The 23,019-nt window shown below is 39.9% G+C and overlaps 2 protein-coding genes across 2 annotated transcripts in view; one reads left to right on the top strand and one right to left on the bottom strand.

The window, feature by feature from the left end:
* The window catches only part of LOC311617582 (histone-lysine N-methyltransferase SETMAR-like), a 485,271-nt gene that overhangs the window by 442,672 nt on the left and 19,580 nt on the right, over positions 1-23,019 (top strand). The gene's annotated exons all lie outside the window — the stretch shown is intronic.
* Positions 5,396-19,227, bottom strand: ABHD10 (abhydrolase domain containing 10, depalmitoylase). Its single transcript, XM_084874049.1, has 5 exons — positions 18,927-19,227; positions 17,093-17,276; positions 10,639-10,750; positions 10,122-10,259; positions 5,396-6,356 (listed from the first exon to the last, which is right to left on the bottom strand). The coding sequence occupies exons 1-5, from the start codon at positions 19,210-19,212 to the stop codon at positions 6,012-6,014; spliced, it is 1,065 nt and encodes a 354-aa protein (XP_084730175.1). The 5' UTR covers positions 19,213-19,227; the 3' UTR covers positions 5,396-6,011.

Below are 23,019 nucleotides of genomic sequence, written 5' to 3' on the forward strand. Positions count from 1 at the left end.
ACCCCTCAAGGGATGTCCAACTGCCCATTTTGGCCCAATCCCAGTAGGACCCAAGGAGGGCTGGGTCCTCCTCAGCTACCCTTTCCTGCAGGCCCTGTTGCCCCAGTAGGATTGGGCCAAAACAGGCAGTTGGACATCCCTCTCACAATCTGGGACTTCTGGCTTCCAACTGCTCACCTGCTTGCCTTCCTGATTGCCCCTAACCACTTCTGCCTGCCAGCCTGATCACCCCTTAACCACTCCCTTGCCAGCCTGATTGATGTCTAACTGCCCCCCTGACAGCCTATTTACCCCCAACTTCCCTCCTCTGCTGGCCTGATCACTCCTAACTGCCCTCCCCTGCAGGGCTGGGTCCTCCCCAGCTACTCTTTTCTGCAGGCCCTGTTGCCCCTTACAACCCTCCTCTGCAGGCCTGGTCACCTTAACTGCCCTTTCCTGCAGGCTTGATCGACCCAACTGCCCTCCCTTACAGGCTTGGTCCCTTCCAACTACCTTCTCCTGCTGGCCATCTTGTGATGGCCATCGTGTGTCCACATGAGTGAAGCCATCTTTGACCACATGGGGGCAGCCATCTTGTGCGTTGGAGTGACAGTCCATTTGCATATTACATTTTTATTAGATAGGATAGAGGCCTGGTGCACTGGTGGGGGCTGGCTGGTTTGCTCTGAAGAGTGTCTTAGATCAGGGTGGGGGTTCCCTTGGGGCACAGGGCAGCCTGGGAGAGGGGCTGTGGTGGTGTGCAGGCCGACCATGACCCCCGACGACCCAAGCATAGGCCAGGGCAGGCTGAAAGAAGGCATCTGGGATTTATTTATCTTCTATAATTGAAACTTTGTAGCCTTGAGTGGAGGCCAGGGCTGGCCAGGGCAGGTGGAAAGCTTTGCTTCCTCCTTCACCAGGGGCACTCCAAGCCTCCTGCTTGCTCCAGCTCCGTGGCTGCTACCATCTTAGTTTGTTAATTTGCATACTTGCTCTGATTGGCTGGTGGGCATAGCAAAGTGATGGTCAATTTGCATGTTTCTCTTTTATTAGATCAGATAATAAACTTGCTTAATTAGACCTGTTTTCTGATTTAGCTAAACTTTTTCCAGCCCAGAGAAGCACCCCAACTTCTCTTTCAGGTAATTGTTAGCAACACAGCAAATATCAATACAAAGCAGATTATTATTAAAAGGCACACAGGGAGGGAAAAAAAAGGGTAAAATATTTAACTGCAGCTGTGTTTGACTATATTCTATGCAGAGAGAAAACCTGACATCATTTTCAAGGTCCACCATTTCTTACTTTTCAGCAGGTCAAATTTCTAAGCTTCCTAAATCTTTGTTTTCTGGCTAATGAGAAGAAAATAGGATTCCACTGAGTCTCCTATGTATCTACTTCAGGACTTCTGTGAAAATCAAATGAGATGAGGCACAGACATTTGTTTAATGTAAAATGTTTCCACCTGGCTATAAAGCAAGTAGTGTTACTGGGCTAAAGAAACTGCAAGATTAGTTTCTAGGGAGAGGAAGCTGGCATTGCTATGTGATGTCATTACCCTGATGGACACTTAGCATATTAGCCTTTTATATATATAAATTGTCAGTCAGATGGTCACATGGAAGTATGATCAGTCACTTAGTCTTTTATATATATAGATTAACATCCAGGGAGGAACCAGGGAAGGTTACATAAAATTCATGGAGGTAGATGAGAAAGATGGGAGAAAGCAAAGTGGGGAAATCTGGGTCTGGAAATGAATAGTCCTCTGCTATTTCAAAGGTATGTTATCTCTGATGCACAAAGACAATTTCAAAGGTAAATATTGACCTTTATCAAAGAAGCTACAGGCCCAGGTAGCCCTCATGACCCACTTTTAGTTAGGAATTGTTATGTTCGGACAACCCCGTCTCTGAGTTTGTAAGACTCACCATGCAGGCCTCCCCTGAGCTTATCACATTTAGTATGTGGCTCTTTTTTCATCTAGCTAGTATGTATTCTACATAACAATGTCCTACTGGCCACTTCTTCCCAGCTTCCTCATATTCAGTGACATCACAGTGGCAGCATGAAAGCAGCCAAGAGTATTTATGCCATAGATGTTGGTAAATTCTATGAATCAAGGTGCCTCCTACCTCAAACACCCTGGAAATTTAGACTTACATATCATGCAAAAGAAATGTGTATGCGTGTTTTCATAGTGAGAGAGAACCATCAGTTCTGATTTGGATGAAAGAAAGGGAGAGGGTCAGATGACTAAGAAGTTTGACAGGGATACTTATTGTACGTGGACTCATAGGTAGGGAGGCATCTAAAGGGTGAGGATAATAAGGTGTGTACTCATTGCATTTGGGAGGTACATGGTTCATCCCAATTCATTAGGTTTTATGTATTTGGAGCTCAGGAGAATGGAGGAGTGTACTTGAATCATCTGTATGCAGGTAGCACTTAAAACCCAGAGCATAGGTATGGTTGCTCAAGGTACATAAGTAAGTACCAAGGTCAGAGTGAAAAGGACATATTAACATTACAAGGTGGGTAAGGAGGAGAGTCAGTAAAATGGGTTGATGTAGCATGGGTCAGAGACACCTGGAGATAAACAATGGCAACGCCTCTGACCTCAATGGTCCTTTGAGAGAGGGAGGCTGGCATATAAACTGAGCATCTCAAACGAGTAAGTTCTATCAAAGGACATGAGGAGAGTGCTTGCTTTTCATGAGAGAGCACAGAGGACCCAGTGGCAAACTTGACCCATTGCGTCAAGTTTGAGAGAGGAGAGAGAGAGAGAGAGAGATGAGGAGCTCCTTTGATCTGTCATCAAAACCCTGGAAATCCAAGACAAGAGAGAGCCCAAATGAGAATCATCTCCTCTGAAGATTCATTTGGTTTAAAAAAAACCTGCCTGCCTTTTTTGAGATATATTCTCTAAACAGCAAATCATCATTTTCCCCTTGAACCAAGTTATGCATATATGAGTATGTTCTAAACTAAAAAAGTTACTTTAGATTTGTATGTAGAGAGGATCTTAAAATGTACATAGTTCTACCCATCTTCCTCCAGAAAATACAAGTTCTTTAGTAAATCGTCCCAAATTTAATGAATATGTGACATATTCCTTTTGGGTGCTGCTCTGGAAATGGTTATGTGGTGGGTAATGTTCTCCTTGCTTTCTATCTCCTTTATAAAACTCAGCCCTGCCCAACGCCCTTTTCCTCTTCTCTGCACAAGCCTTTCTGTTGGTTCCTCAGAGCACAGCACACTGTTTAGATTTGGCTGGAAGTGCCTCTGAGCTTAGCAGATGCAGCAGAAGCAGCAGAAGCAAGTACAGTGTATCATGTGGCCTCACTGAGCCTTCCTTCCCATTGAATGCTGAGGTTGTTTAGAGGGGTCACGTCACTTTTTGAATAACTTGGGAGATCAATAGCATAAGGCACTCAGGGCTGCTGGTTGTTGGAGCATTTTCCATGTCACTGAATATATGGCGTAGAGTGGTTTTAGGTGGGGGAAGCGGGGAGAAGAGCTTTGGGAAAAATAAAAAAGGAACATTGAAGAAATTAATAATTTACCAGAATACACTAAATTCCACTGATTCAAACTCCTATTGAATTTTTGATGTTACCTTCTGCAAAGCTAGATTAAATTTTAAAATTGTTTCTATCTTTATTTTCCCCTCACCCTTTCTTTAACCATTGAACATTTGAAAGGATACCACACCACACATGCTCCAGATCACCACAGGAAGTTAGTAAAGGATAACTATTACTTTGCCTCTACTTTTCTTCCTAAATGCCCCACTGATTGCATTCATCCATTTCTCACAGGACTGTGCTCTGTGCATACTAAAAGAGAAAAGGTAGTGAGTGACTCCTATGTTTCTTTCTATTTGTGCTATACTTAATTCCTACACTTTATCATCTAGGTTTATATTGCCATTTTACAGATTAGGAAACCTCAGGGAGGGTAAGTATATTGTATCACAGGGCTAGTAAATGGTGGGCCAGGATTTAAGTCTACTCTATAGTCTGTCAGTAACCTTGTACATACTATTCTTCCTCTATAGATGTACTATGACTCTATAATCATATTTATTACATTTTATTGTCATTATGTTTAACCCTAGAAAACTCCCATGGGCTGAGCCCTTTCCTCATCTTTGTAATCCTTGTGCCTGGCAGTGACTGGAACAGCTCTTCTGCCATCCACTATCAACTGCTTCTAGCACCAGGCACTGTGGCACACACAATTCTCGTATTTATTTGTGATTTTTGTTTGGTATAAAAGATAACTCAGACTGTAGTTTCATTGCCTTGCAGGACATTAACCAGTTTCATATCTGTGTCAGGCTTCCCAAACACCACTTCCAGGTGTACTCACAGCTACAACTCATGAGAGCGAAAAGATACAAAGCAAAATCTGCAAAGAAAAAAGGAACCTGAGGTGAAATCTGGAAAACCTAGGCTTGAAGCATCAAAGAATTCTCCCCCAGTGGAGTCAAACCGGATGAACTTAATCCCAGCCATGTTGTGACAGCCCAGAGTTTTTCTAGGAGCTGGCCACTCAGGCAGTCTCTGCCTGGCACCTTTTCCAGACAAAATTCCAGATTCCCAGAAGGCAAGCAGGTGTTCAGCACAAACCACATTGTTTGCACAGACAGTATATGCACAGTGAGCCACTTTTGTCAGTACTGGGAACCCTCCTAAAATTCAAGTTCTCAGATGCCAGCCAAGGGCCAATCTGGTGAGCAGGCCTCTGAGGATAAGTTTTCAGGCTGCTGCTATGTTAACTTTTTGACACAATTTTATCCCAGCATTCTTTCTTCATGTTGTCAATTTTGTTTTGACAGACACAACTCTAGTAAGCTAACGTCCAACCAAACCTAAAATCTAAAATACACCAACTCAAGAGTATTGAGACTGACTAGTGCAGTTATTAAAAAAAAAAATCCATAAAAAAACCTTTATCTGTATTTCCTATTTTCTTAATATATTTACACTTCCAAAAGTCCTCTTAGATCGCAAGCAGTTGCCTATTGAAACATAAGGCACATATTAATAATAAAGAAATGTTTCTGCAGGTAGGCAATACTATGTAATGATCAATTCTCTCTTTAGAATATGAAGTATATTAAAATTTCCCCATTTAAATATATTGCATATAGGCCAAATCTTAGAAATGATATATCCCCTGTATATCACTGTAGCTTTGAGCCTTTAAAAAAGGTAGCCTTAATTTTAAGTTCAAATATACCACGCAGAATATAAAGTAGTCTTCATTTTTGAACTTATTTTTGAACTTAAAAAGTAGTCTTTATTATGCTTCAGACATTTCTCTAATCATTTTAGGCTTTTTCCCTATATTTTGTGAATTCATTTTAAAATCAGAATTTTACAAATATCCATATACAATGATACCAAACAAAATACAAAAATTTTAAGCTTTATTAATAATTCTAAGGAGACCAGAACACAACTAAAAGCTGACACAGTTAACAAAAGTATTAGAAGTTAAACATCCTGAATAAAAACATAGGAAATATAATAATGAAAAAAGAAATCAGGGACTGAAGGAAGAAAAATTTCCAATTTTCTAGCAGCTACTATATTCTGCCCTCTGATTCTGCAGGTTTGATATCTCTGGATTTAACCAACCACGGGTCAAAAATACTTAACAAAAAACTCCAGAAGGTTGATCCCTAAAACAATACAGTATGACAAATATTTATACAGCATTTGCATTGGATTAGGTGCTATAAACAATCTAGAGCTGATTTAAAGTGCACAGGAGGATGTGCATAGGTTAGAATACTATGCCCTGTTTCTATAATGAACTTGAGCACCCTCAGAATCTGGTATCCCAGAGGTGGAGGGTACAGAGGGACAACTGTACTTTCTTTAAAATTTGTATCACTTAAGTGCAAAGACATCATTAAACAAAACCTCAGGGAAAAAAAACCAATATCAGGATCTTCCATTTGTTATCCCTCTCTCAATCTTCTGGATCCACTAGTTTACATACCCATTACAAATGTGATTTTAGGTAACTACAGTTGAAAGTCTATCAATTAAGTCATCAATAGTGCAAACAAGAAGATGAATGTCCGCTTTTTCTTTCATTCGGTGATCACCATGTTTCCGAAGGATGACATCTACATTTGTGCTAACTACTCGGTCAGCAACCTGTACGGACGTGTGCCAAGATACAACGTCATCCTCCATGCAATGGAGCAATCTTACAGGGCAGTTCACAGGAATAGGGCTATGTAATAAGCAGTGGTGTTTAGCTTCTTGAATGAAACTATGCTGAATGTGATAAACTCCTTCTTCACTGTATTTGGATGGTATGCTCCACACGCCTTTCAACTCTATTTCCTTTTGTACCTATTGGAAAAAAAATTAGGAAAATAAAAGTATTTATGAAATACTAACATATGCAATAGTATTAAACAATCTAAGAATTGAAATAGAAAAAATATGTACAATATTATATATATTTTTAGGTATTTTAATGTCTTTTTAAAAAAAAATATATTTTATTGATCTTTTTACAGAGAGGAAGGGAGAGAGATAGAGAGCTAGAAAAGTCGATGAGAGAGAAACATCGACCAGCTGCCTCTTGCACACCCCCTACTGGGGATGTGCCCGCAACCAAGGTACATGCCCTTGACCGGAATCGAACCCGGGACCTACCTTTCAGTCCGCAGACCGACGCTCTACCACTGAGCCAAACCGGTTTCGGCTAATGTCTTTTTTTAATACCAGAAAGATTTGATTCAGTGAAATTGAGTGGTTGAAATCCACTGATTTCAGTAAAATAGCTGTACGTCTGAAAGCTATACTTCTAAATGTCTCAAATAATTTGAAATCAATAAAATTAAAAAAAAAAAAAAGTATGAGTCTATATTATTACCATGGGGTTTTCTGCATTAAAAAACATGTGAACTAAATATTTAAAGCAAAAATGATACTTAGTTATCTTCAAAGTATTCCAGATTGTTCCTGAATTTGTAATTTCAATAATTAGAAGTTAATTTCACTGGCTATTAAATGAGGTTAAAACTATGCTAATTATTGAGATATAATAATGGTTGCATTTTAACATCCCTACTCAAATAGCTGTTATCTGACACTGAATTGAATGAATATTGTTCATCTGAAGAAAAAACTTCACAGAATGTTTTGTGTCCTGAATCCTCAAAAAAAAAAAAAAAAAAAAAAAAAAAAAGTTCAGAAATAGCAAAAATAGTATTAACCAAAGAAAATGTGCAATATACATAAGTTCTACACCAAGAAACAGTACCCAGGCAATGTGGTTGAAAAGCTTGGTTTCCAAACAGCTGTACATCCTACCTGACGCCCTCTGGTGTCCAAAGTAGGAGACAATGATTAGCGTCAGTTAAGAGGTACAAGTCCTCTTAATGAGAAATGAGAAATGCTGAGTTTTAACATCTCAAAGCTAGAAAAAGTACTAACACTCCCACTTTTGCTCCTTGGACACTGTTAGGGCTAGTTGGTTGTGGAGAAAATAAAATAGTGTCCCTACTCTTTCCTTACACATGTTTTTATGTTAACAAGGGCTCAACATGTTTCTGTAAACAACTGTTTCCTGGTTTGATTTAGAATTAGCAAACATGTGCTCTGATTGGCAGAATAGAGATCTTCTCAGTCACTCGGGGGTATTACCGTATACCATAATCCTCTCTTTGAGTGATGTGAACATACACACACAAATAGAAATGTATATACTTAGATCTTGCCATTTGTCAATAACAAACAAAAGAAACCACCCTGTTAAATGAACTCCTTTCCAGTCTGCCACGTTCTTGAAATAATTTCTTACCATGAACAGTACTATATTAGCCACCTAGAGGATCCAGTCAAAAGGCTCCAAGGTTTAGATGCAGAAAGATGCAATGGTAGTAAGATTTAGCAGCATGAGGAATACTGAACAATTATGTATGAGAAATAACCAAGAAAGTGAAAAACTCAGAAACAGGACATATGTGCAAGGAAAACTGGCCTCACAATTTTAGCCCTGATAGGGAAATCACAAAGAACCTGACTGCAATCAATGCCATTTCTTAAGGAGATGGGAAGAACAGTATAAGCTAAGAATAAACTTAGAACAGATAATACATGGCACTGGGTTCAATGTAGAACTTGAGACAAAAACCAATGACATACTATCATTTAACACTACATACTAACCACTGAGTCACACCCAGCATGGAGGGACACATCTTGATTAAAAAAAAAAAAAAAATTATCTTTCCTTAGTATATTTCCCTTTTACTTAAAATTATAAATTACTAAGAGTTTCACCAATTTTTTTTTTTAAATAATGTTATTTTTTTCTTATTTTTCTTTTTCTTTTTCCTTCTGCTCTTTCACTCTCTAAAGCAGGGTTCTCAAATTTCACCTGAAAGACTTGTTAAAACAGCTTATCAGGCAACACTCCCAGTTTCTGATTTAGTAAGTCTCGGGTGAAGCTCAAGAATATGCTTTTTGATTTTTTTAATTGAATTAAATTTAATGCAGTGACATTGGTTAATACATTATATAAGTTCCAAGTGTACAATTATGTGATAGATCACCTGTATGCTCATCCCCCAAAAGTCTAGTCTCATTCACCATGTTTGTCCCCCTTTACCCTTTTTGCCCCTCCCCCTTTCCTCTGGTAACTGCCATACTGTTTGTCTGTGTCTATGAGTTTATTTACTTTGTTGCTTTCTGTTTTATATTCCACATATGAGTGAAATTACATGGCACGTCTATGTTCACTGTTCACCACAGCACTATTCCCAGGAGCCAAGATACGGAAACAAACAAAGTGTCCTTCAATAGATCAAGAAGATGTGGTATATTTTTGCAATGGAATTCTACTCAGCCATAAAAAAAAAAATACTGCCATTTGCAACAACATCTGAATTTTGAGAGTATCATGTTAAGTGAAATAAGTCAAATGAAAAAGGACAAGAAACATAAGAATATGCCTTTTTAACAAGTTCTCAGTGCTCAGGCTGCTGGCCTAGGAACTACTATACTTTTTGAGCCACTGTTCTAGACTGTTTTCCTTTCTCTAATTTTCTGGGCCACAGGCCTGCCAGGATCTTAGTCCCACAGGTAAAATTTATATCCTTAGGAAAAGATGCCCAAGGAAAACTCAACAGATTGTAATAAATAAATAACATATACAAAAATAAATAACTATTACCCACTATTTCTTTACCCTTGCAGACAATTGAAGTGCTTAAATATATATCCAATAATAAAATATAATAAACTAATTACTTTCCCAGTTATTTTAGAAAGCTCATTCTACCACATTTTGCTGAGGAACATGCTAATAATGAAAAAGTATTCTCTTTTAAGATGAGAGGTAGGAGTAAAAAAAGAATGTCAACTAAATATCTAAGCCAGAACTCGCAATCTCATCTCCGGTGAGCTAATTCTTGGAGAGCTCTGCTGAGGCTGCTTTCAGGCTAAAAAAAAAATATGTCATAATTAGTCAAGTTTAATGTGGTCATAAGAATAGGTACTATTTCTCCCAGGCCAGAAAGTAAGAGGACAAGAAGTGATCATGGTGTATGATCTAAATAGGTAAATGCAATTAATAAAGAAAATGTTGCTTAAAAAAAATTTAAAGTGTTATTTCATTAATATGGCTCAAACATTTGCCAGAATGAGTTGAAGGGACTGAAGAAAAGGAAACCTTAAACAAGAGACAAAATAGTAAAGAAAGCAAAGAGATGTTATTTAAAAAAGCAGCTAAGTGAATTTAAAAACCAAGGGAATTAAAAAATCTGATGAACAGTATTAACTGGTGAATATAATAGAATCAGAGGTATGGAAGAGGAGTGAACTGACGATTCTCGGGGAAAAGGAAAGAGACTGAACAAAAACTGTGCACCTATGGATGAGGACAATGGGGGGGTGGGGGAAGAGGAACATTTGTAATAATCTGAACAATAAAGATTTATTTTAAAAATAATAATAAAAAATAATTGAATAAAAATAAAAATAAATAAATAAGTAGCTAAGAAAAAAGATGGCCTAATGTAGTCAATCAAAGGAATGGTGACACATAAACAAATATTTAAAGAAAGAGGGAGCAGAAGGATGATAGGAGGCATGCCTGTGACGTACCTCAACAGGAAGCTGATTAAACTTTGTCACTAGGACATCTACAGCTGCAGCTACACCAACAAGCGCCACAACTTTTTGTGGCCGTGCAATTGCAGCATGAAACATAAGCCATCCGCCGAGGCTAGATCCAACTAGTATCTAAAAATAAAAATATGTGCAGTTTTAAAGAGCAATTTATTTTTCTTTTCTATAAAGGTAGTAATTTAATAGAATATATATACTTTTTCTTTTATATCCTTTGGTTCTCAGACTTTTAATATTTGACACAAGGTAGAATTAAAATTATGATTACTTTTTGTTAAAAAAGTATTTGGTCTACAATAGAGAATTATGAAAATAAAATAGGTAAAATAAGTAAAATGGCACTTACATGTTATGAGGAAGTAAAAATGAACAATTTTAAATCAAATATCAAAATTGATTGTTAAAGTTTAAATAAATTTTGACATCAAAGAAACAGCTCGAATATCATGAGGGTATCATCAATAATGATATCACATTTAACAAAAATAGTCACCTGTGGTCCTTCAGCTAAGTCATCAATTATAGAAAGAACATCTTTTCTCCATTTTCCCAATGTACACTCTTCGAAGTTCCCTTCTGATTTTCCAATTCCCGAGTAATCAAACCTGAAAAAGGTAAATACATATCTATACCCAGATATCTATCTATTTGCTTCTCTGATTTTTAAAAAATACAGCACATTCATCATTATACAATGCCTAAAATGTATTAAATCCTATTGGCTTACCCGTCAAATAGCCCCAACAGCCACTCACTTTCTCATCTCCACCGCTGGCAGATGGGTGACATTATTATCCTCTCTTGATTGGTCTAAAAGTCTCCCTTTCCAATTTTCACCCTCATAGTTTATTCCCCACATTGTAGCCAGTGATCTTTTTAAAACAAAAATCATGTCTCTTACAAACCCGCCGAAGGCTTTCTATAATCTCATATAATAAAAGGCTAATTGCAAATTGTTCCCTTGGGAGTTTGACTGCTCGCTATGAAGTGCGCTGACCACCAGGGGCAGCGCAGAATGAAGGAAGGCCCTAGCTGGCAGCTGGCAGCAGGGGGAAGGCCCCATGGGTCTTGATCACCGGCCAGGTCTAGGGACCCTATCCGTTCATGGGTAGAGTCCTTAGGCCTGGCAGGCAATCAGGGCGCATCAGGTTCCCCTCCTCCCAGCCTCCCCTCCTACTTCTTCCCTCATTCCCTCAGTACTCTGCAGCTAGTCACCGGCCATATTCCATGCCACCCCCTGGTGGTCGGCGCATGTCATAGTAAGCAATCGATCTGGTATCTGGGGCAAACTTTAGAGGGGACAATTAGCACATTATCCTTTTATTATATAGGCTAGCAAACATTTCTACTTGATATTATACATGACATTTGATTATTTTGGGTGTGCTCTGTCTCCCACACTAGAATGGAAGCTCCATGAGCACTGGCTTTGTTTTGTTCACCACTGCTTTCCCAGTGGCTCGGTCAGTGCCTTGCACATGGTAAGTGCTTAATATATACTTACTAAATTATTAGTGGAAGGGAAAGAGGAGATCAAAATCAAATTAATCACCAGCCCATCCAATTAGTTTCTTCTCCTTCCAACTTCTTAGTTCTCCTGGCTCAAAGTCTGCCTGATCTGTGAATTTCACTTCTCCTCAAGGTCTCAATTCAATAAATCATGAAGTATCATACCGCTCCTGTAGATTACCATAAACCTTAGTTATATTGAACTACCCACAATTCTAAGCCCATTCATAACTTTTTGTACGTTTCCTACTGCCTAGAAGACCCTCCTTTCCTACTCAAATTCCTAGGTGTGTCATCTCCTTTGAGGAACTTTCTTTGCAACGTATGCCCTGTTTAGAACCAGTCAGTCACTGTCTTATGTATGTTCTCAATTAACACTTTTCATACTGCATGTTGTAATCAGGTTTTGAATATGTATCTCTGACTAGAATGTCATGTCTTCAAGGGCATAATGTCTTATTCAAAACTGCCTGCCCTGTACCATCCATCCTCACTCACTTGAAATCTCCCCCCCACCCACCCCCACATTCTTTCCATTCTCTGCAATTTGGTAAAACCAATATCAGCTCTTTGTCATGTAAAACCACCATATCACAGTAACCTCCTAACTGTGCTCTATGACTATTCTCTTTTTGGATGGATCCCCTTTAAAACTGACAGGATTTTCCTAAGATTATATTGGTATGACATTTATTTCAATGGCTCCCTATGACATACAACATAGCTTGTATTTTTAGACCATTATATTCTGGTCACCCCAGATTGACTTTTAGCATTTCATCAAAGGAAACTACTACTTTGGCCAAATTGATCAATTTGTTGCTCCTAAAATAAGCTGTTTTATGATTCATACTATTTCCTTAAACTGAAATACCTTTTCCCATCACCTTCATTACGAATTTTATCTCTCAGAACTTGTACAGATGAACCTTTTTTTGCTGGAAAGACTTTGCAAGGAAATTGAAAAAAAATCTCCAGCTAATGAAATTTCTTCAGAATTCATTTTTATCTATCACAATCAAATCCTGCTTTATAAGACAGTTTGTGTGCATATATATGTCTTATCATTCCCCTGAGATTGTAAGATCTTAAATGAAAAGTATCATGATCTTAATCTTTGTCTTTACATTCTCCATAGTGACTAGGAGTGCATGTAAACCTCACAGTGATTATCATAATACATTCTAAATGAATAGAAATGGAAGGTAAAAGTAAAAAGAATTATTTTATTCAAATTTAAGGTTTTATGTTTTTCTGATTCTTAAAATCTTATTAAAACTAATAAACCCTAATATGTTTAGTATACATGTGAGAGTATATATGTAATATAAAATATATATATTTATTTTCTTATAGATAAGGGATTTGTAAGTGATGGAGAAAAAAGAAATTAAAATTTTCTTTAAGTGTCTAGTGAACTGACCCTCGGGAAATTGGGCAAAAAGGTAGCTGCTGAAGTCTAAATCACAATTATGTAGGAGACAGGGAAAAGAGTAGAGAAAGGCACCAATTAGCCCTCCTTTTCTCCTTGACAGGCAATTGGATATTTCTCCTTGCTACATTTTTACACTTTCCTTCCAAATATGTGGTAAAGATGCAGAATACATATAAAGGAAATTATAACCATTTAGTGAGACTAATAGGTTATAAGAACCCTAACCAAAAGTTAAAGATAATTCAAACATATTCAGCAGTTTTAGGACTTATAAACACAGAAACAAAAGACTGTCCTAGCCCAGACAGTATGGCTCAGTTGGTTGAGCAATGTCCTCATGCACCAAGAGGTTGTTGGTTCTATTCCCAGTCAGGGCACATGTCCGGGTTTTGATTCCCAGTGTGGGGCCTGCAGGAGGCAGCCAATCAATTGATACCTCTCTCTCTCTCTCTCTCTCTCTCTCTCTCCCCTCCTCCTCCTCCTCCCTCTTCCCAAACACAATAAAAATATATTATAAAAAAAAAGTCTGTCCTAGTAGCCACAATACTCTAAGACATATTCTCAAATCTAGAATTAAATATTCTATTAGAATTATGCTAGAATATCAGCCCTAAAACAACATGTTATAGTCCTTAGCTCTGACTCAATTTTATTTTAGACATTGTGACAGGACATTAAGAATACATTTTCATATAGACTGATGTACTACTTGTTGTATAATACATAAAACTAAGTAACCATTTCCTCAATCAAGATCTAAATTTTACAGCCAATAATCACAACAAAAGTAAACTGAGACAGTGAAGTATAAATAGAAGATAAAATCCCTTATAAGAAGCTAAATGTAATCAATAGGTAATGGTGATTAGATTGTAATGGAGTTTTGATAAAACAAGTAACAGATTTGATCAAATTAAAAATTTGAAGTGAAAGGCTATTCTTTTTAAGGGTTTATAAAGATACTAGAGGCTCAGTGCACCAATTTGTACACCAGTGGGATCCCTCTGTCTGGCCTGCGGGATTGGGCTGAACCTGGTTCTCCGACATCCCCTGAGGAGTCCTGGATTGCGAGAAGGTGCAGGTCAGGCCAAGAGACCCCACCAGTGCACGATTGAGCTGGAGAGAGACACGGGAGGTTGTCCAGCTGAGGAGAGATCATGGGAGGGCTCCAGGGCATGTCTAGCCCCTCTCACTCAGTCCCAATCGGCTGAACCCCAGCAGGAAGCTAACCTACCGGTTTGAGCGCCTGTACCCTAGTGGTCAGTGCATGTCATAGCAACTGGTTGGTTGACTGCTCTCTAATGGTTAGTGCATGTCATAGTGAGCAATTGAGTGGCTTTGGCATATCATTAGCATATTAAGCTTCGATTGGTTGAAAGGATGATTGGACAACTGGACACTTAGCAAATTAGGTTTTTATTACATAGGATACATAGACTGCATCTTAACACCATACCACTTAATATATTGTCTACAAACATCTTATTTTATTATCATTACTTAATATACCTTTAAATGTATTTACCTTTAAATGTCCTCATGCACCAAGAGGTTGATTCCCAGTGTGGGGCCTGCAGGAGGCAGCCAATCAATTGATACCTCTCTCTCTCTCTCACACACTCTCTCTCTCTCTCTCTCTCTCTCTCTTTCTCTCTCTCCCCTCCTCCTCAGGAGTTGCAAAATACAGAAAACCTACATATGTCTTATAGGGAAATAGAAACGGGATAATTTTCCCAGCCTCAAATTAAATTTAAGAACTGGTAAAAAGGAGATTTCTTGATTCAAAATATGTTAAGGACAAAGAGGAAAAATGATGATAATATTTCTGCTATCATGATATTTTGCTGAGGCTAGTCCCCTTCCTAGATAGCTCTTCCTTCTTATCCCAAACTTAACTATTCTTTAGTGTTCCTTTATAAAGACTTTTCTACCCACTTCAATCCCATTTTCTTTCTCTTACTTGATACAATAAAGGGTACTGCTCTTTTGACACTATCACTTTCTGATGTTTTTTTTTTTTTTTTGCCAAATTAATCATCTGTATTTTCTCCTGTTTCCCAGCTTTATGAAAGGTCCTTTAACGGTAATGACCATCCTATATAATAAAACCCTAATATGCTATATGCAGTCATCCATTTAACCAGTCAAAGCATAATATGCTAATGATATACTAAGGGCACTCAACCGCTCACTATGATGTGCACTGACCACCAGAAGGCAGTCAACCAGTTGACCAGTCACTATGAGGTGCACTGACAACTAGGGGCAGATGCTGCAACCAGTAGGTTAGCTTGCTGCTGGGGTCTGGCTGATCGGGACTGAGCAAGACAGGCCGGACACACCCTCCCGCTCTGGCCAACCTCCCGTGTCCCTCCCCAGCCCTGATGGTGCACTGCTGGGGTCCCTTGGCTTGGCCTGCACCCCCTCACAATCTGGGACACCTCAGTAGATGTCAGAGAGCCGGTTTCAGCCCGATACCATAGCCAAGCCGAGGGATCCCACTGGTTCATGAATTTGTGCACCAGGTCTCTAGAGTTTTATATTTTCACATCACCTAATACAGTGCTAGAAAGTCTACTCGCAAAAGATATGCCAGTCTTCAGAACAACAGTTAAGTCAACAGATTTTTTTAAGAGTACTGAGAATGAATATGAAACAATTCATTTAATCTGATAAAAGAACTAAGACTAGCCGAAACCGGTTTGGCTCAGTGGATAGAGCGACGGTCTGCGGACTAAAAGGTCCCAGGTTCCATTCTGGTGAAGGGCATGTATTATACATTGGTTGCAGGCACATTCCCGAAAAGGGGGTGTGCAGGAGGCAGCTGGTCAATGTTTCTCTCATTGATGTTTCTAGCTCTCTATCCTTCTTCCTTCCTCTCTGTGGAAATCAATAAAATATATATTTTTTTAAAAAAGAACTAAGACTAAATGCATTTAATTGATATAATTTCTACTATTATATTAAACAGATAAAGTCTAAAAGTTTCTAATTTTTTTTTTTTTTTTTTTTTTTTTTTACTTATTACTTTATTCCTAAAAGCTGTATTTTCTAGATCTACTGAGCAAATGTTAGTAGGACTACCTTTTTTTCTAGGCTGTTCTGAAAATAATTCAGAAATTACCTTAATCAAATCTCATTTTTTTATGATGAAAATAGGCAGTGTTTATAAACTTATTTATCTGTCATTGTTATTGCTAGAATTGATTCTACGACCCATTTTTCTTGAATTCCAGGCCAGTGCTCTTTCTATTAAACCATACTATCTCTTCTGGTAAATTAGGCACTAAATAAATAATTGTTACAGGTAAACAAACCTAACAACAGCAACATAAACATGTTATTTTACTAAAATAATTATCAGCATAAAATATTACAAATTGTGAAATCAAGTTTTAGTTAAACACCATCTATCCCTATTTATTCTTATACACACTGAAATTACAGCAGTGAGGAGAAAGAAAACTTAAGAGGAAATGTAAATAATACAATACTAATTTTATAATTCAGGAGCCCTCCAATGTTTTATTCAAGGCTATTCTATTACAATGTTGATGAGGTGTCATAGCCATTTAACTCTTATTTAATGAATTACTGTACTTTAAAATGCATATATATTTTTAAATACATATTTTTAAAAAGTAAGGTAATAAATAGTGATAAGTAAAAGCCCTTAAACCCCAAATGGAAAACTACAATATAATCATAATAAAGCCAACAATAGTATATTGGTTTGTTGTCATATTAGGTTATTGTATCTAAAGAGCTTAGTTATCATTAGTTTCCTTTCCTGCCAGCAGTCAATGTGGCACAAAAACTTTTTAAAAAGGTCTTATTAAAGGCTGCATTTACAAGCCCCCTAAGTCACAAGAAAGTTTACAACCATTGAAATAAATTAACATATAAAAATGCTGGCACTTGCTTCAATTGGTTAGAGCAGAAGTAATTCTCCACTGCCATGCTAAATGGTAGTAATATTTTCTCTGAAATGTGTTGTTCCTACCTGATATAGGCGTGACCTAGAGATTTGCAAAACTCCTCAATCGCCAATGCTTTTGTACCCATCATATTAGAAATAAAGCCAGGGAGGAAGATAATTCCTGGACTTTTGCCTTTTAGTCTCTTATAAGCCAGTTTTGGAAGGTCTGGTCGACTAAGGAAAGAGACTGATGACTTTCGTCTGCAAGCTAAACAAAGTACACAAAACATAAACCATAGTTTGCAAATACAGTTTTTGGAAAACCAAATATATATATATATATTTTTTTCTCAATCTTAACTTTCTTAATTTGTCAAACTGATGTCAAATACTATTTCCACTTAATAAAAAACACACAAAAATTTGACATATTTTATGAATCTGTGCATATTCTATGACAAGTCTGTGCATATCTTCATTTCAAAATCAGTACCTTCTTTGAGCAAGGTCCAATCTTCCTCTCCTTTATTGCGGCTAACAAAAACTTCTCAGTCTCTTCTATGGGAGCTGATAAAGTTTACATCACTCTGAATTTAAGAAGCTGATTTAAAAAAATTATTTGCTTGTTTCAAAGTTTCAATGTATAGTGAAGTATTCCAAATTTAAAACTTTCAGTGAAAAACAGGGCTAGCAGGAGCCAGTTACACTGGCTGGCAGATTGTATAAGCAGAAACGTTCATTTCCCATTTCCCTGGTTCACCACTCAAAAATCCTTCCTACCCTCTTAATATCACTTCCCAACACAAGAATGTCTCCGTGAGGCAACCAGTTATTTAACCTTGGTAAGTTTTAAGTGGACAGGTTAAATTATATCCATAAAGGATGTTTGTACAATAAGAATTAGTTCAAAACCTGGTGCTGAAGTGCTCAATAGATGAACTGAAACTTCTTTAATGAAATTTACCTTGTTAATGAAATGACATACTACCCTAGAGAAACAAATAACACGTCTTTAGATTGTGTACACTTAAATGCAAGTTAAACTGATTATAAACATTTACAATTTTTAACTCAAAACAAAGAATATCTGCAATGACAATTCCCATTCCAAACAATCATGCATCTGAGTGCCCAAGGTGAGGACGAAACCAAACCAAAAGGTAAAAAGTCAAACTTTAGAAAGACAGACTATATGTAGATGTCCCCCAAAATTGTATATACACTTTGAGTTATTACTAATTCCAATGGGTTAAATCTGAAAAGAAACAAACATCAATGGGGCTCAGCTGTTAAGTGTATAGACATGTTTGGAGGAGTCACACTATACACGGGAGGGTGGGGCTGAAATGGGAACAGGGAGGAACCAAGCACAAGATGAAAGAAAATATTAAAGTGCTCTGACTTTTTGGTTTAAAATTACAGTGTCCTTTATCAAGGAATGGTTACGGTTTTCACTGAGCGGGAGCATGGAGAAGACAAAACCAGAAATAAGGCTCGATCTGTATACACTTTCACAAAGAGACTGTTCCCACTGTAAATCCCCCCCTCAAGTCCAAGGAGGGCGGGTCTCAGCACCTTCACAGAGTGACGATCTCCCAACCCGCAGAGAAAAGAGAAAAAAATAAAAATAAACTAACAATCATCGCATTAAATGCACGTTAATGTTCCCTTCGGCGCCGAGCAGGGAAGGCAGGCAGAGAGCGGGATCCTTCAGGAGCGCAAACCGCCAGCAGGAGCCGGGCGGTCCGAGACACCCCGGGCCGCCGCGCCGCCCTCCGCAGAGCCTCCGCCGGGACTGGGGTACCCAATGGGACCAGAGCATTTTTGAATGGGGCGCCAAAAACGCCCACAAAGGAACGGATGGAACCGGGGTGGTGTTCGAAAGAACGCTCTCCATTCCCGTCTTTCGGGCACTGACCTGGGAGCCACCGAGGCGCCTTCTCGGGCTTCCGAACGAGTAACGTGCAGAGGCTACGGTGGAAGCCGCAGGAGACGGCCGTCCAGCCCCACCTCCGACAAGCACCCTTGGCCGCCGCGGCCGCCATGCCCACGGCAGCCATCTTCCCAGCGGCCCCCGCGCCCCGCGCTGACTTACGGAGACGCCTCCGGGCGCAGAGGGAGCGAGGCTGCGCATGCGCCACGGCTGGAAGACAGGGATTGGCGGAAGAGCGCCCGGAAGACGCGCAGCACTCGGAAGCGCGCATGCGCAAAGCGAAGTCACTCTAGCCTGCTTTTGCTTTGGGGCTGTGAGTTCTCCTCTGGGGGCTGTCCGGAGCCTCCTTAGAGGGCAGGTAGCCATTGCAGGGCTGGAAGCAGAGAGGAACCCTCCCAAGGTCTGGAAACCCTCTGTCTCATCGACCTGAGGCCTCAAAGCTAAGCTTGATGCATTACAAGTCGCTCTCACCCTCGAGGTTTTGGTTTTTGTGTGTGTGTGTATTTTTTTGCATTTTTATTTTTTAACTTTATTTTTTTTCCCATCACCATTTACCCTCCCTATATCTCCTCCACCTCCAACCCCCTGACAGTTTTAACCTGTACTGGAAAGGCTTCCACGATATGACCTTAAACCTACTTGTTTGAGGAGTGGAACAGAACATTCATTGCTCCTCAGCCCCTTCTAAATTTGGTTTTGTTCTTGCTCTTCCTCTGCCTGACCACTGAGTCATTCTGACCCTTGCCTCACGTTATATGCAAAAATAAATCTCAGTAGATTAAAAAACAAAAAACACAACTCTCTATGTCTTCCTTTCTAAAAATCAATAAAAACAGGTTTTCAGGTGAAGATTTAAAGAAATCTCAACAGAAGAAATAAGTACTTTTAGGAGAATATTTTATAGCCTGGGGATAGAAAGGACTTAATCTTAAAACTTGAAATTCCCAAATCATAAAGAATAAAAATGTTTGACTATATACAGATTTAAACCTTTTAATGTATTTTTATTGATTTCAGAGATGGGAGGAGGAGAAAGACATAGAAATATCAATGATGAGAGAGGATCATTGATCAGTTGCCTCCTGCACCCTCCTCCCCCACTTCCACTGGGGATAGAGCCCACAACCCCTGGCATGTGCCCCTGACTGGAATCAAACCCAGGACCTCCTGATTCATAGGTCCGGGTTCAACCATTGAACCATGTCAGCCAGGCCTAAACATTTTGAATGGTAAAAGGCACCTCTAGTCAAATAAGAGTCTAGAAAAATTCATTTTACAGTACAATAGAACATTAATACTTCTATTTAATCTGCTTCTAGAAATGATAAAAAATACAATCCTAATAAAATTGGTCAATGGCTATGAATAGGCAGCTCACATGTGCAACCATGATGTTCAACCTAGCTATTTGAAAATGTGAATTAAAAAAATAACATGCTGCCAAAACTGGTTTGGCTTAGTGGATAGAGCGTCAGCCTGTGGACTGAAAGGTCCCAGGTTCGATTCCGGTCAAGGGCATGTACCTTGGTTGCGGGCACATCCCCAGTAAGGGGTGTGCAAGAGGCAGCTGATCGATGACTCTCTCTCATCGATGTTTCTAACTCTCCATCCCTCTCTCTTCCTCTCTGTAAGAAATCAATAAAATATATTTAAAAAAAAATAAAAAATAACATGCCATTTTTCCCCACCAATCAGATTGGCAAAAATTAAAAACAGCAATTATTGTCAAGAATCCTGGGAAACTGGACAAATGTATGGTTGGTGGGAATGTGAATTGCTAAACTCTTTTGCCAACTAATATGACCACATCTTTATAATTTAAAATATGTATCATTTTCAACACCCCTGATCCAGTGGTCCCATTTTGTGACTATCCTATAGAAAACAATATTAACACATAAGGATTCATATTATTATTACAGCACCAGTTTTTGTTTTTCTGTTTTGTTTTGTTTTGTTTTGTTTTTGTGGGACGTGTGTGTTTAATCCTCACCCGAGGATATTTTTCCATTGATTTTTTTTTTTTTTTTTTTTTTTAGGGAGAGAGTGAAAGAGAGAGGGAAATAAATACTGAGAGAAACACATTGATTGGTTGCCTCCTGCAGAAGCACTGACCAGGGCCTGGCGGGGGAAGAGCCTGCAACTGAGGTACATGCTCTTGACCAGAATCAAAACTGGGACCCTTCAGTCCACGGGCCAACACTCTATCCACTAAGCCAAACTGGCTAGGGCAACTACAGCATCAGCTTTATAAACAAATAAGAAAAAAACCCGAATGGACAAATAATAGAAAATGGTTAAATAAACTGTGGTACAAGGATTTCTGGATTCCAGCTCTGATACTTTTTAATGTAATTCTGGAGGGTTTCAAGCATTAACAAATATCTTGTTTTTCACAGTCCAGGCTTTGAGATACCGCCTCATGGCCCCTTTCCAGCACGTAGGCCTTCTTTCAAGGGCAGAGCAGGACTGACTCCGTTTTATATTGTGTAACTGTCTTGTATGTCTCCGACATAACCCCTTTCCGAGAAAGACCACAAAATGTATCAATTACCCAACCCACCCTTAAAGCAGCCAATAGAAATACAGAGGGAAGTAACCCAGCGTAACTGGACCCTGGCCCTCACCCCACCCATCAGAACCAGCCAACTCAGTGGTCCGAGCATCACCCCACCACCCAACCCTAAAACCTATAAAAAGACCACACTTTCAGAGCTCAGGGCTCCTTGCATTCTGCCGCTGCGTCTGTAGAGGCAGGGAGACCAGACTTGAGTTTGAATAAAGGCTCTTGTTTTTTGCATCGGACTCGGCTCCCTGGTGGTCCTTGGGGATCTTCAAATCTGGGCATAACAATACCAGGGCCTCCACTTGGGTTGCTGGCCTGCAAACCACCACAGGCCCCTCACCCAGGCCGCCCCACGCCCCAAGGGAACCCCCACCCTGATCCGGGACACCCTTCAGGGAAAACCAGCTGGCCCCCACCCATGCACTAGGCCTCTATCCTATCTAATAAAATAGTAATATGCAAATTGACCATCACTCCAACACACAAGATAGCTGCCCCCATGTGGTCAAAGATCCTACCCCAATGTGGACACAGATGGCCACCATAAGATGGCCAGCAGGGGAGGGCAGTTGGGAGGGACCAGGCTTGCAAGGGAGGGCAGTTGAGAGGGACTAAGTCTGCAAGGGAAGGCAGTTGGAGGCAATCAACCCTGCAGTGGAGGGCAGTTAGGGGTGACCAGGCCAGCAGAGGAGGGGAGTTGGGGGCAAACAGGTGGGCAGGGGAGCAGTTAGACATCAATCAGGCTGGCAGGGGAGTGGTTAGGGGCAATCAGGAAGGCAGGCAGGCGAGCAGTTGGGAGCCAGCAGTCCTGGATTGTGAGAGGGATATCCGACTGCCCATTTAGACCTGATCCCGGTGGATAAACGGGCAGTCGGATATCCCTCAAGGTTGTCCCAGATTGGAGAGGGTGCAGGCTGGGCTGAGGGACCCCACCACCACCCCATGCACAAATTTTGTGCACTGGGCCTCTAGTCCTATATAATAAAAGCCTAATATGCTAAGTTGTTGTTCACTTGGCAGTTCAACCAATCACTGTGTAATATGCTAATGATATGCTAAGGCTGCTCAACTACTCTCTATGACGTGCACTGACCACCAGGGGGCAGTCAACTGGTTAACCAGTCACTATGACATGCACTGACCAGCAGTGGGCAGATGCTCCAACTGGTAGGTTAGCTTGCTGCTGGAGTCTGGCTGATTGGGACTGAGCAACATAAGCCAGACATGCCCTGGAGCCCTCCTGCGGTCCCTCCCTGGCTGGCCAACCTCCCACATCCCTCTCCAGCCCAATTGTGTTCCTCAGCCTGGCCTGTGTCCTCTTACAATCTGGGACCCCTTGGGGAATGTCAGAGAGCCAGTTTTGGCCTGACGGCAGAACAACCAGTCGCTATAACATGCAGTTACCACCAGGGGGCTGATGCTCAATGCAGGAGCTGCCACAGGGAGAGGGCCTCTCAGCCAGAAGCCGGGCTCATGGCTAGCGAGTGCAGCAGCGGTGGTGGAGATAGGGAG

The sequence above is a fragment of the Pipistrellus hanaki genome (assembly GCF_964339955.1).
Source record: "Pipistrellus hanaki genome assembly, chromosome: 2".
NCBI classification, from domain to species: Eukaryota; Metazoa; Chordata; class Mammalia; order Chiroptera; family Vespertilionidae; genus Pipistrellus; species Pipistrellus hanaki.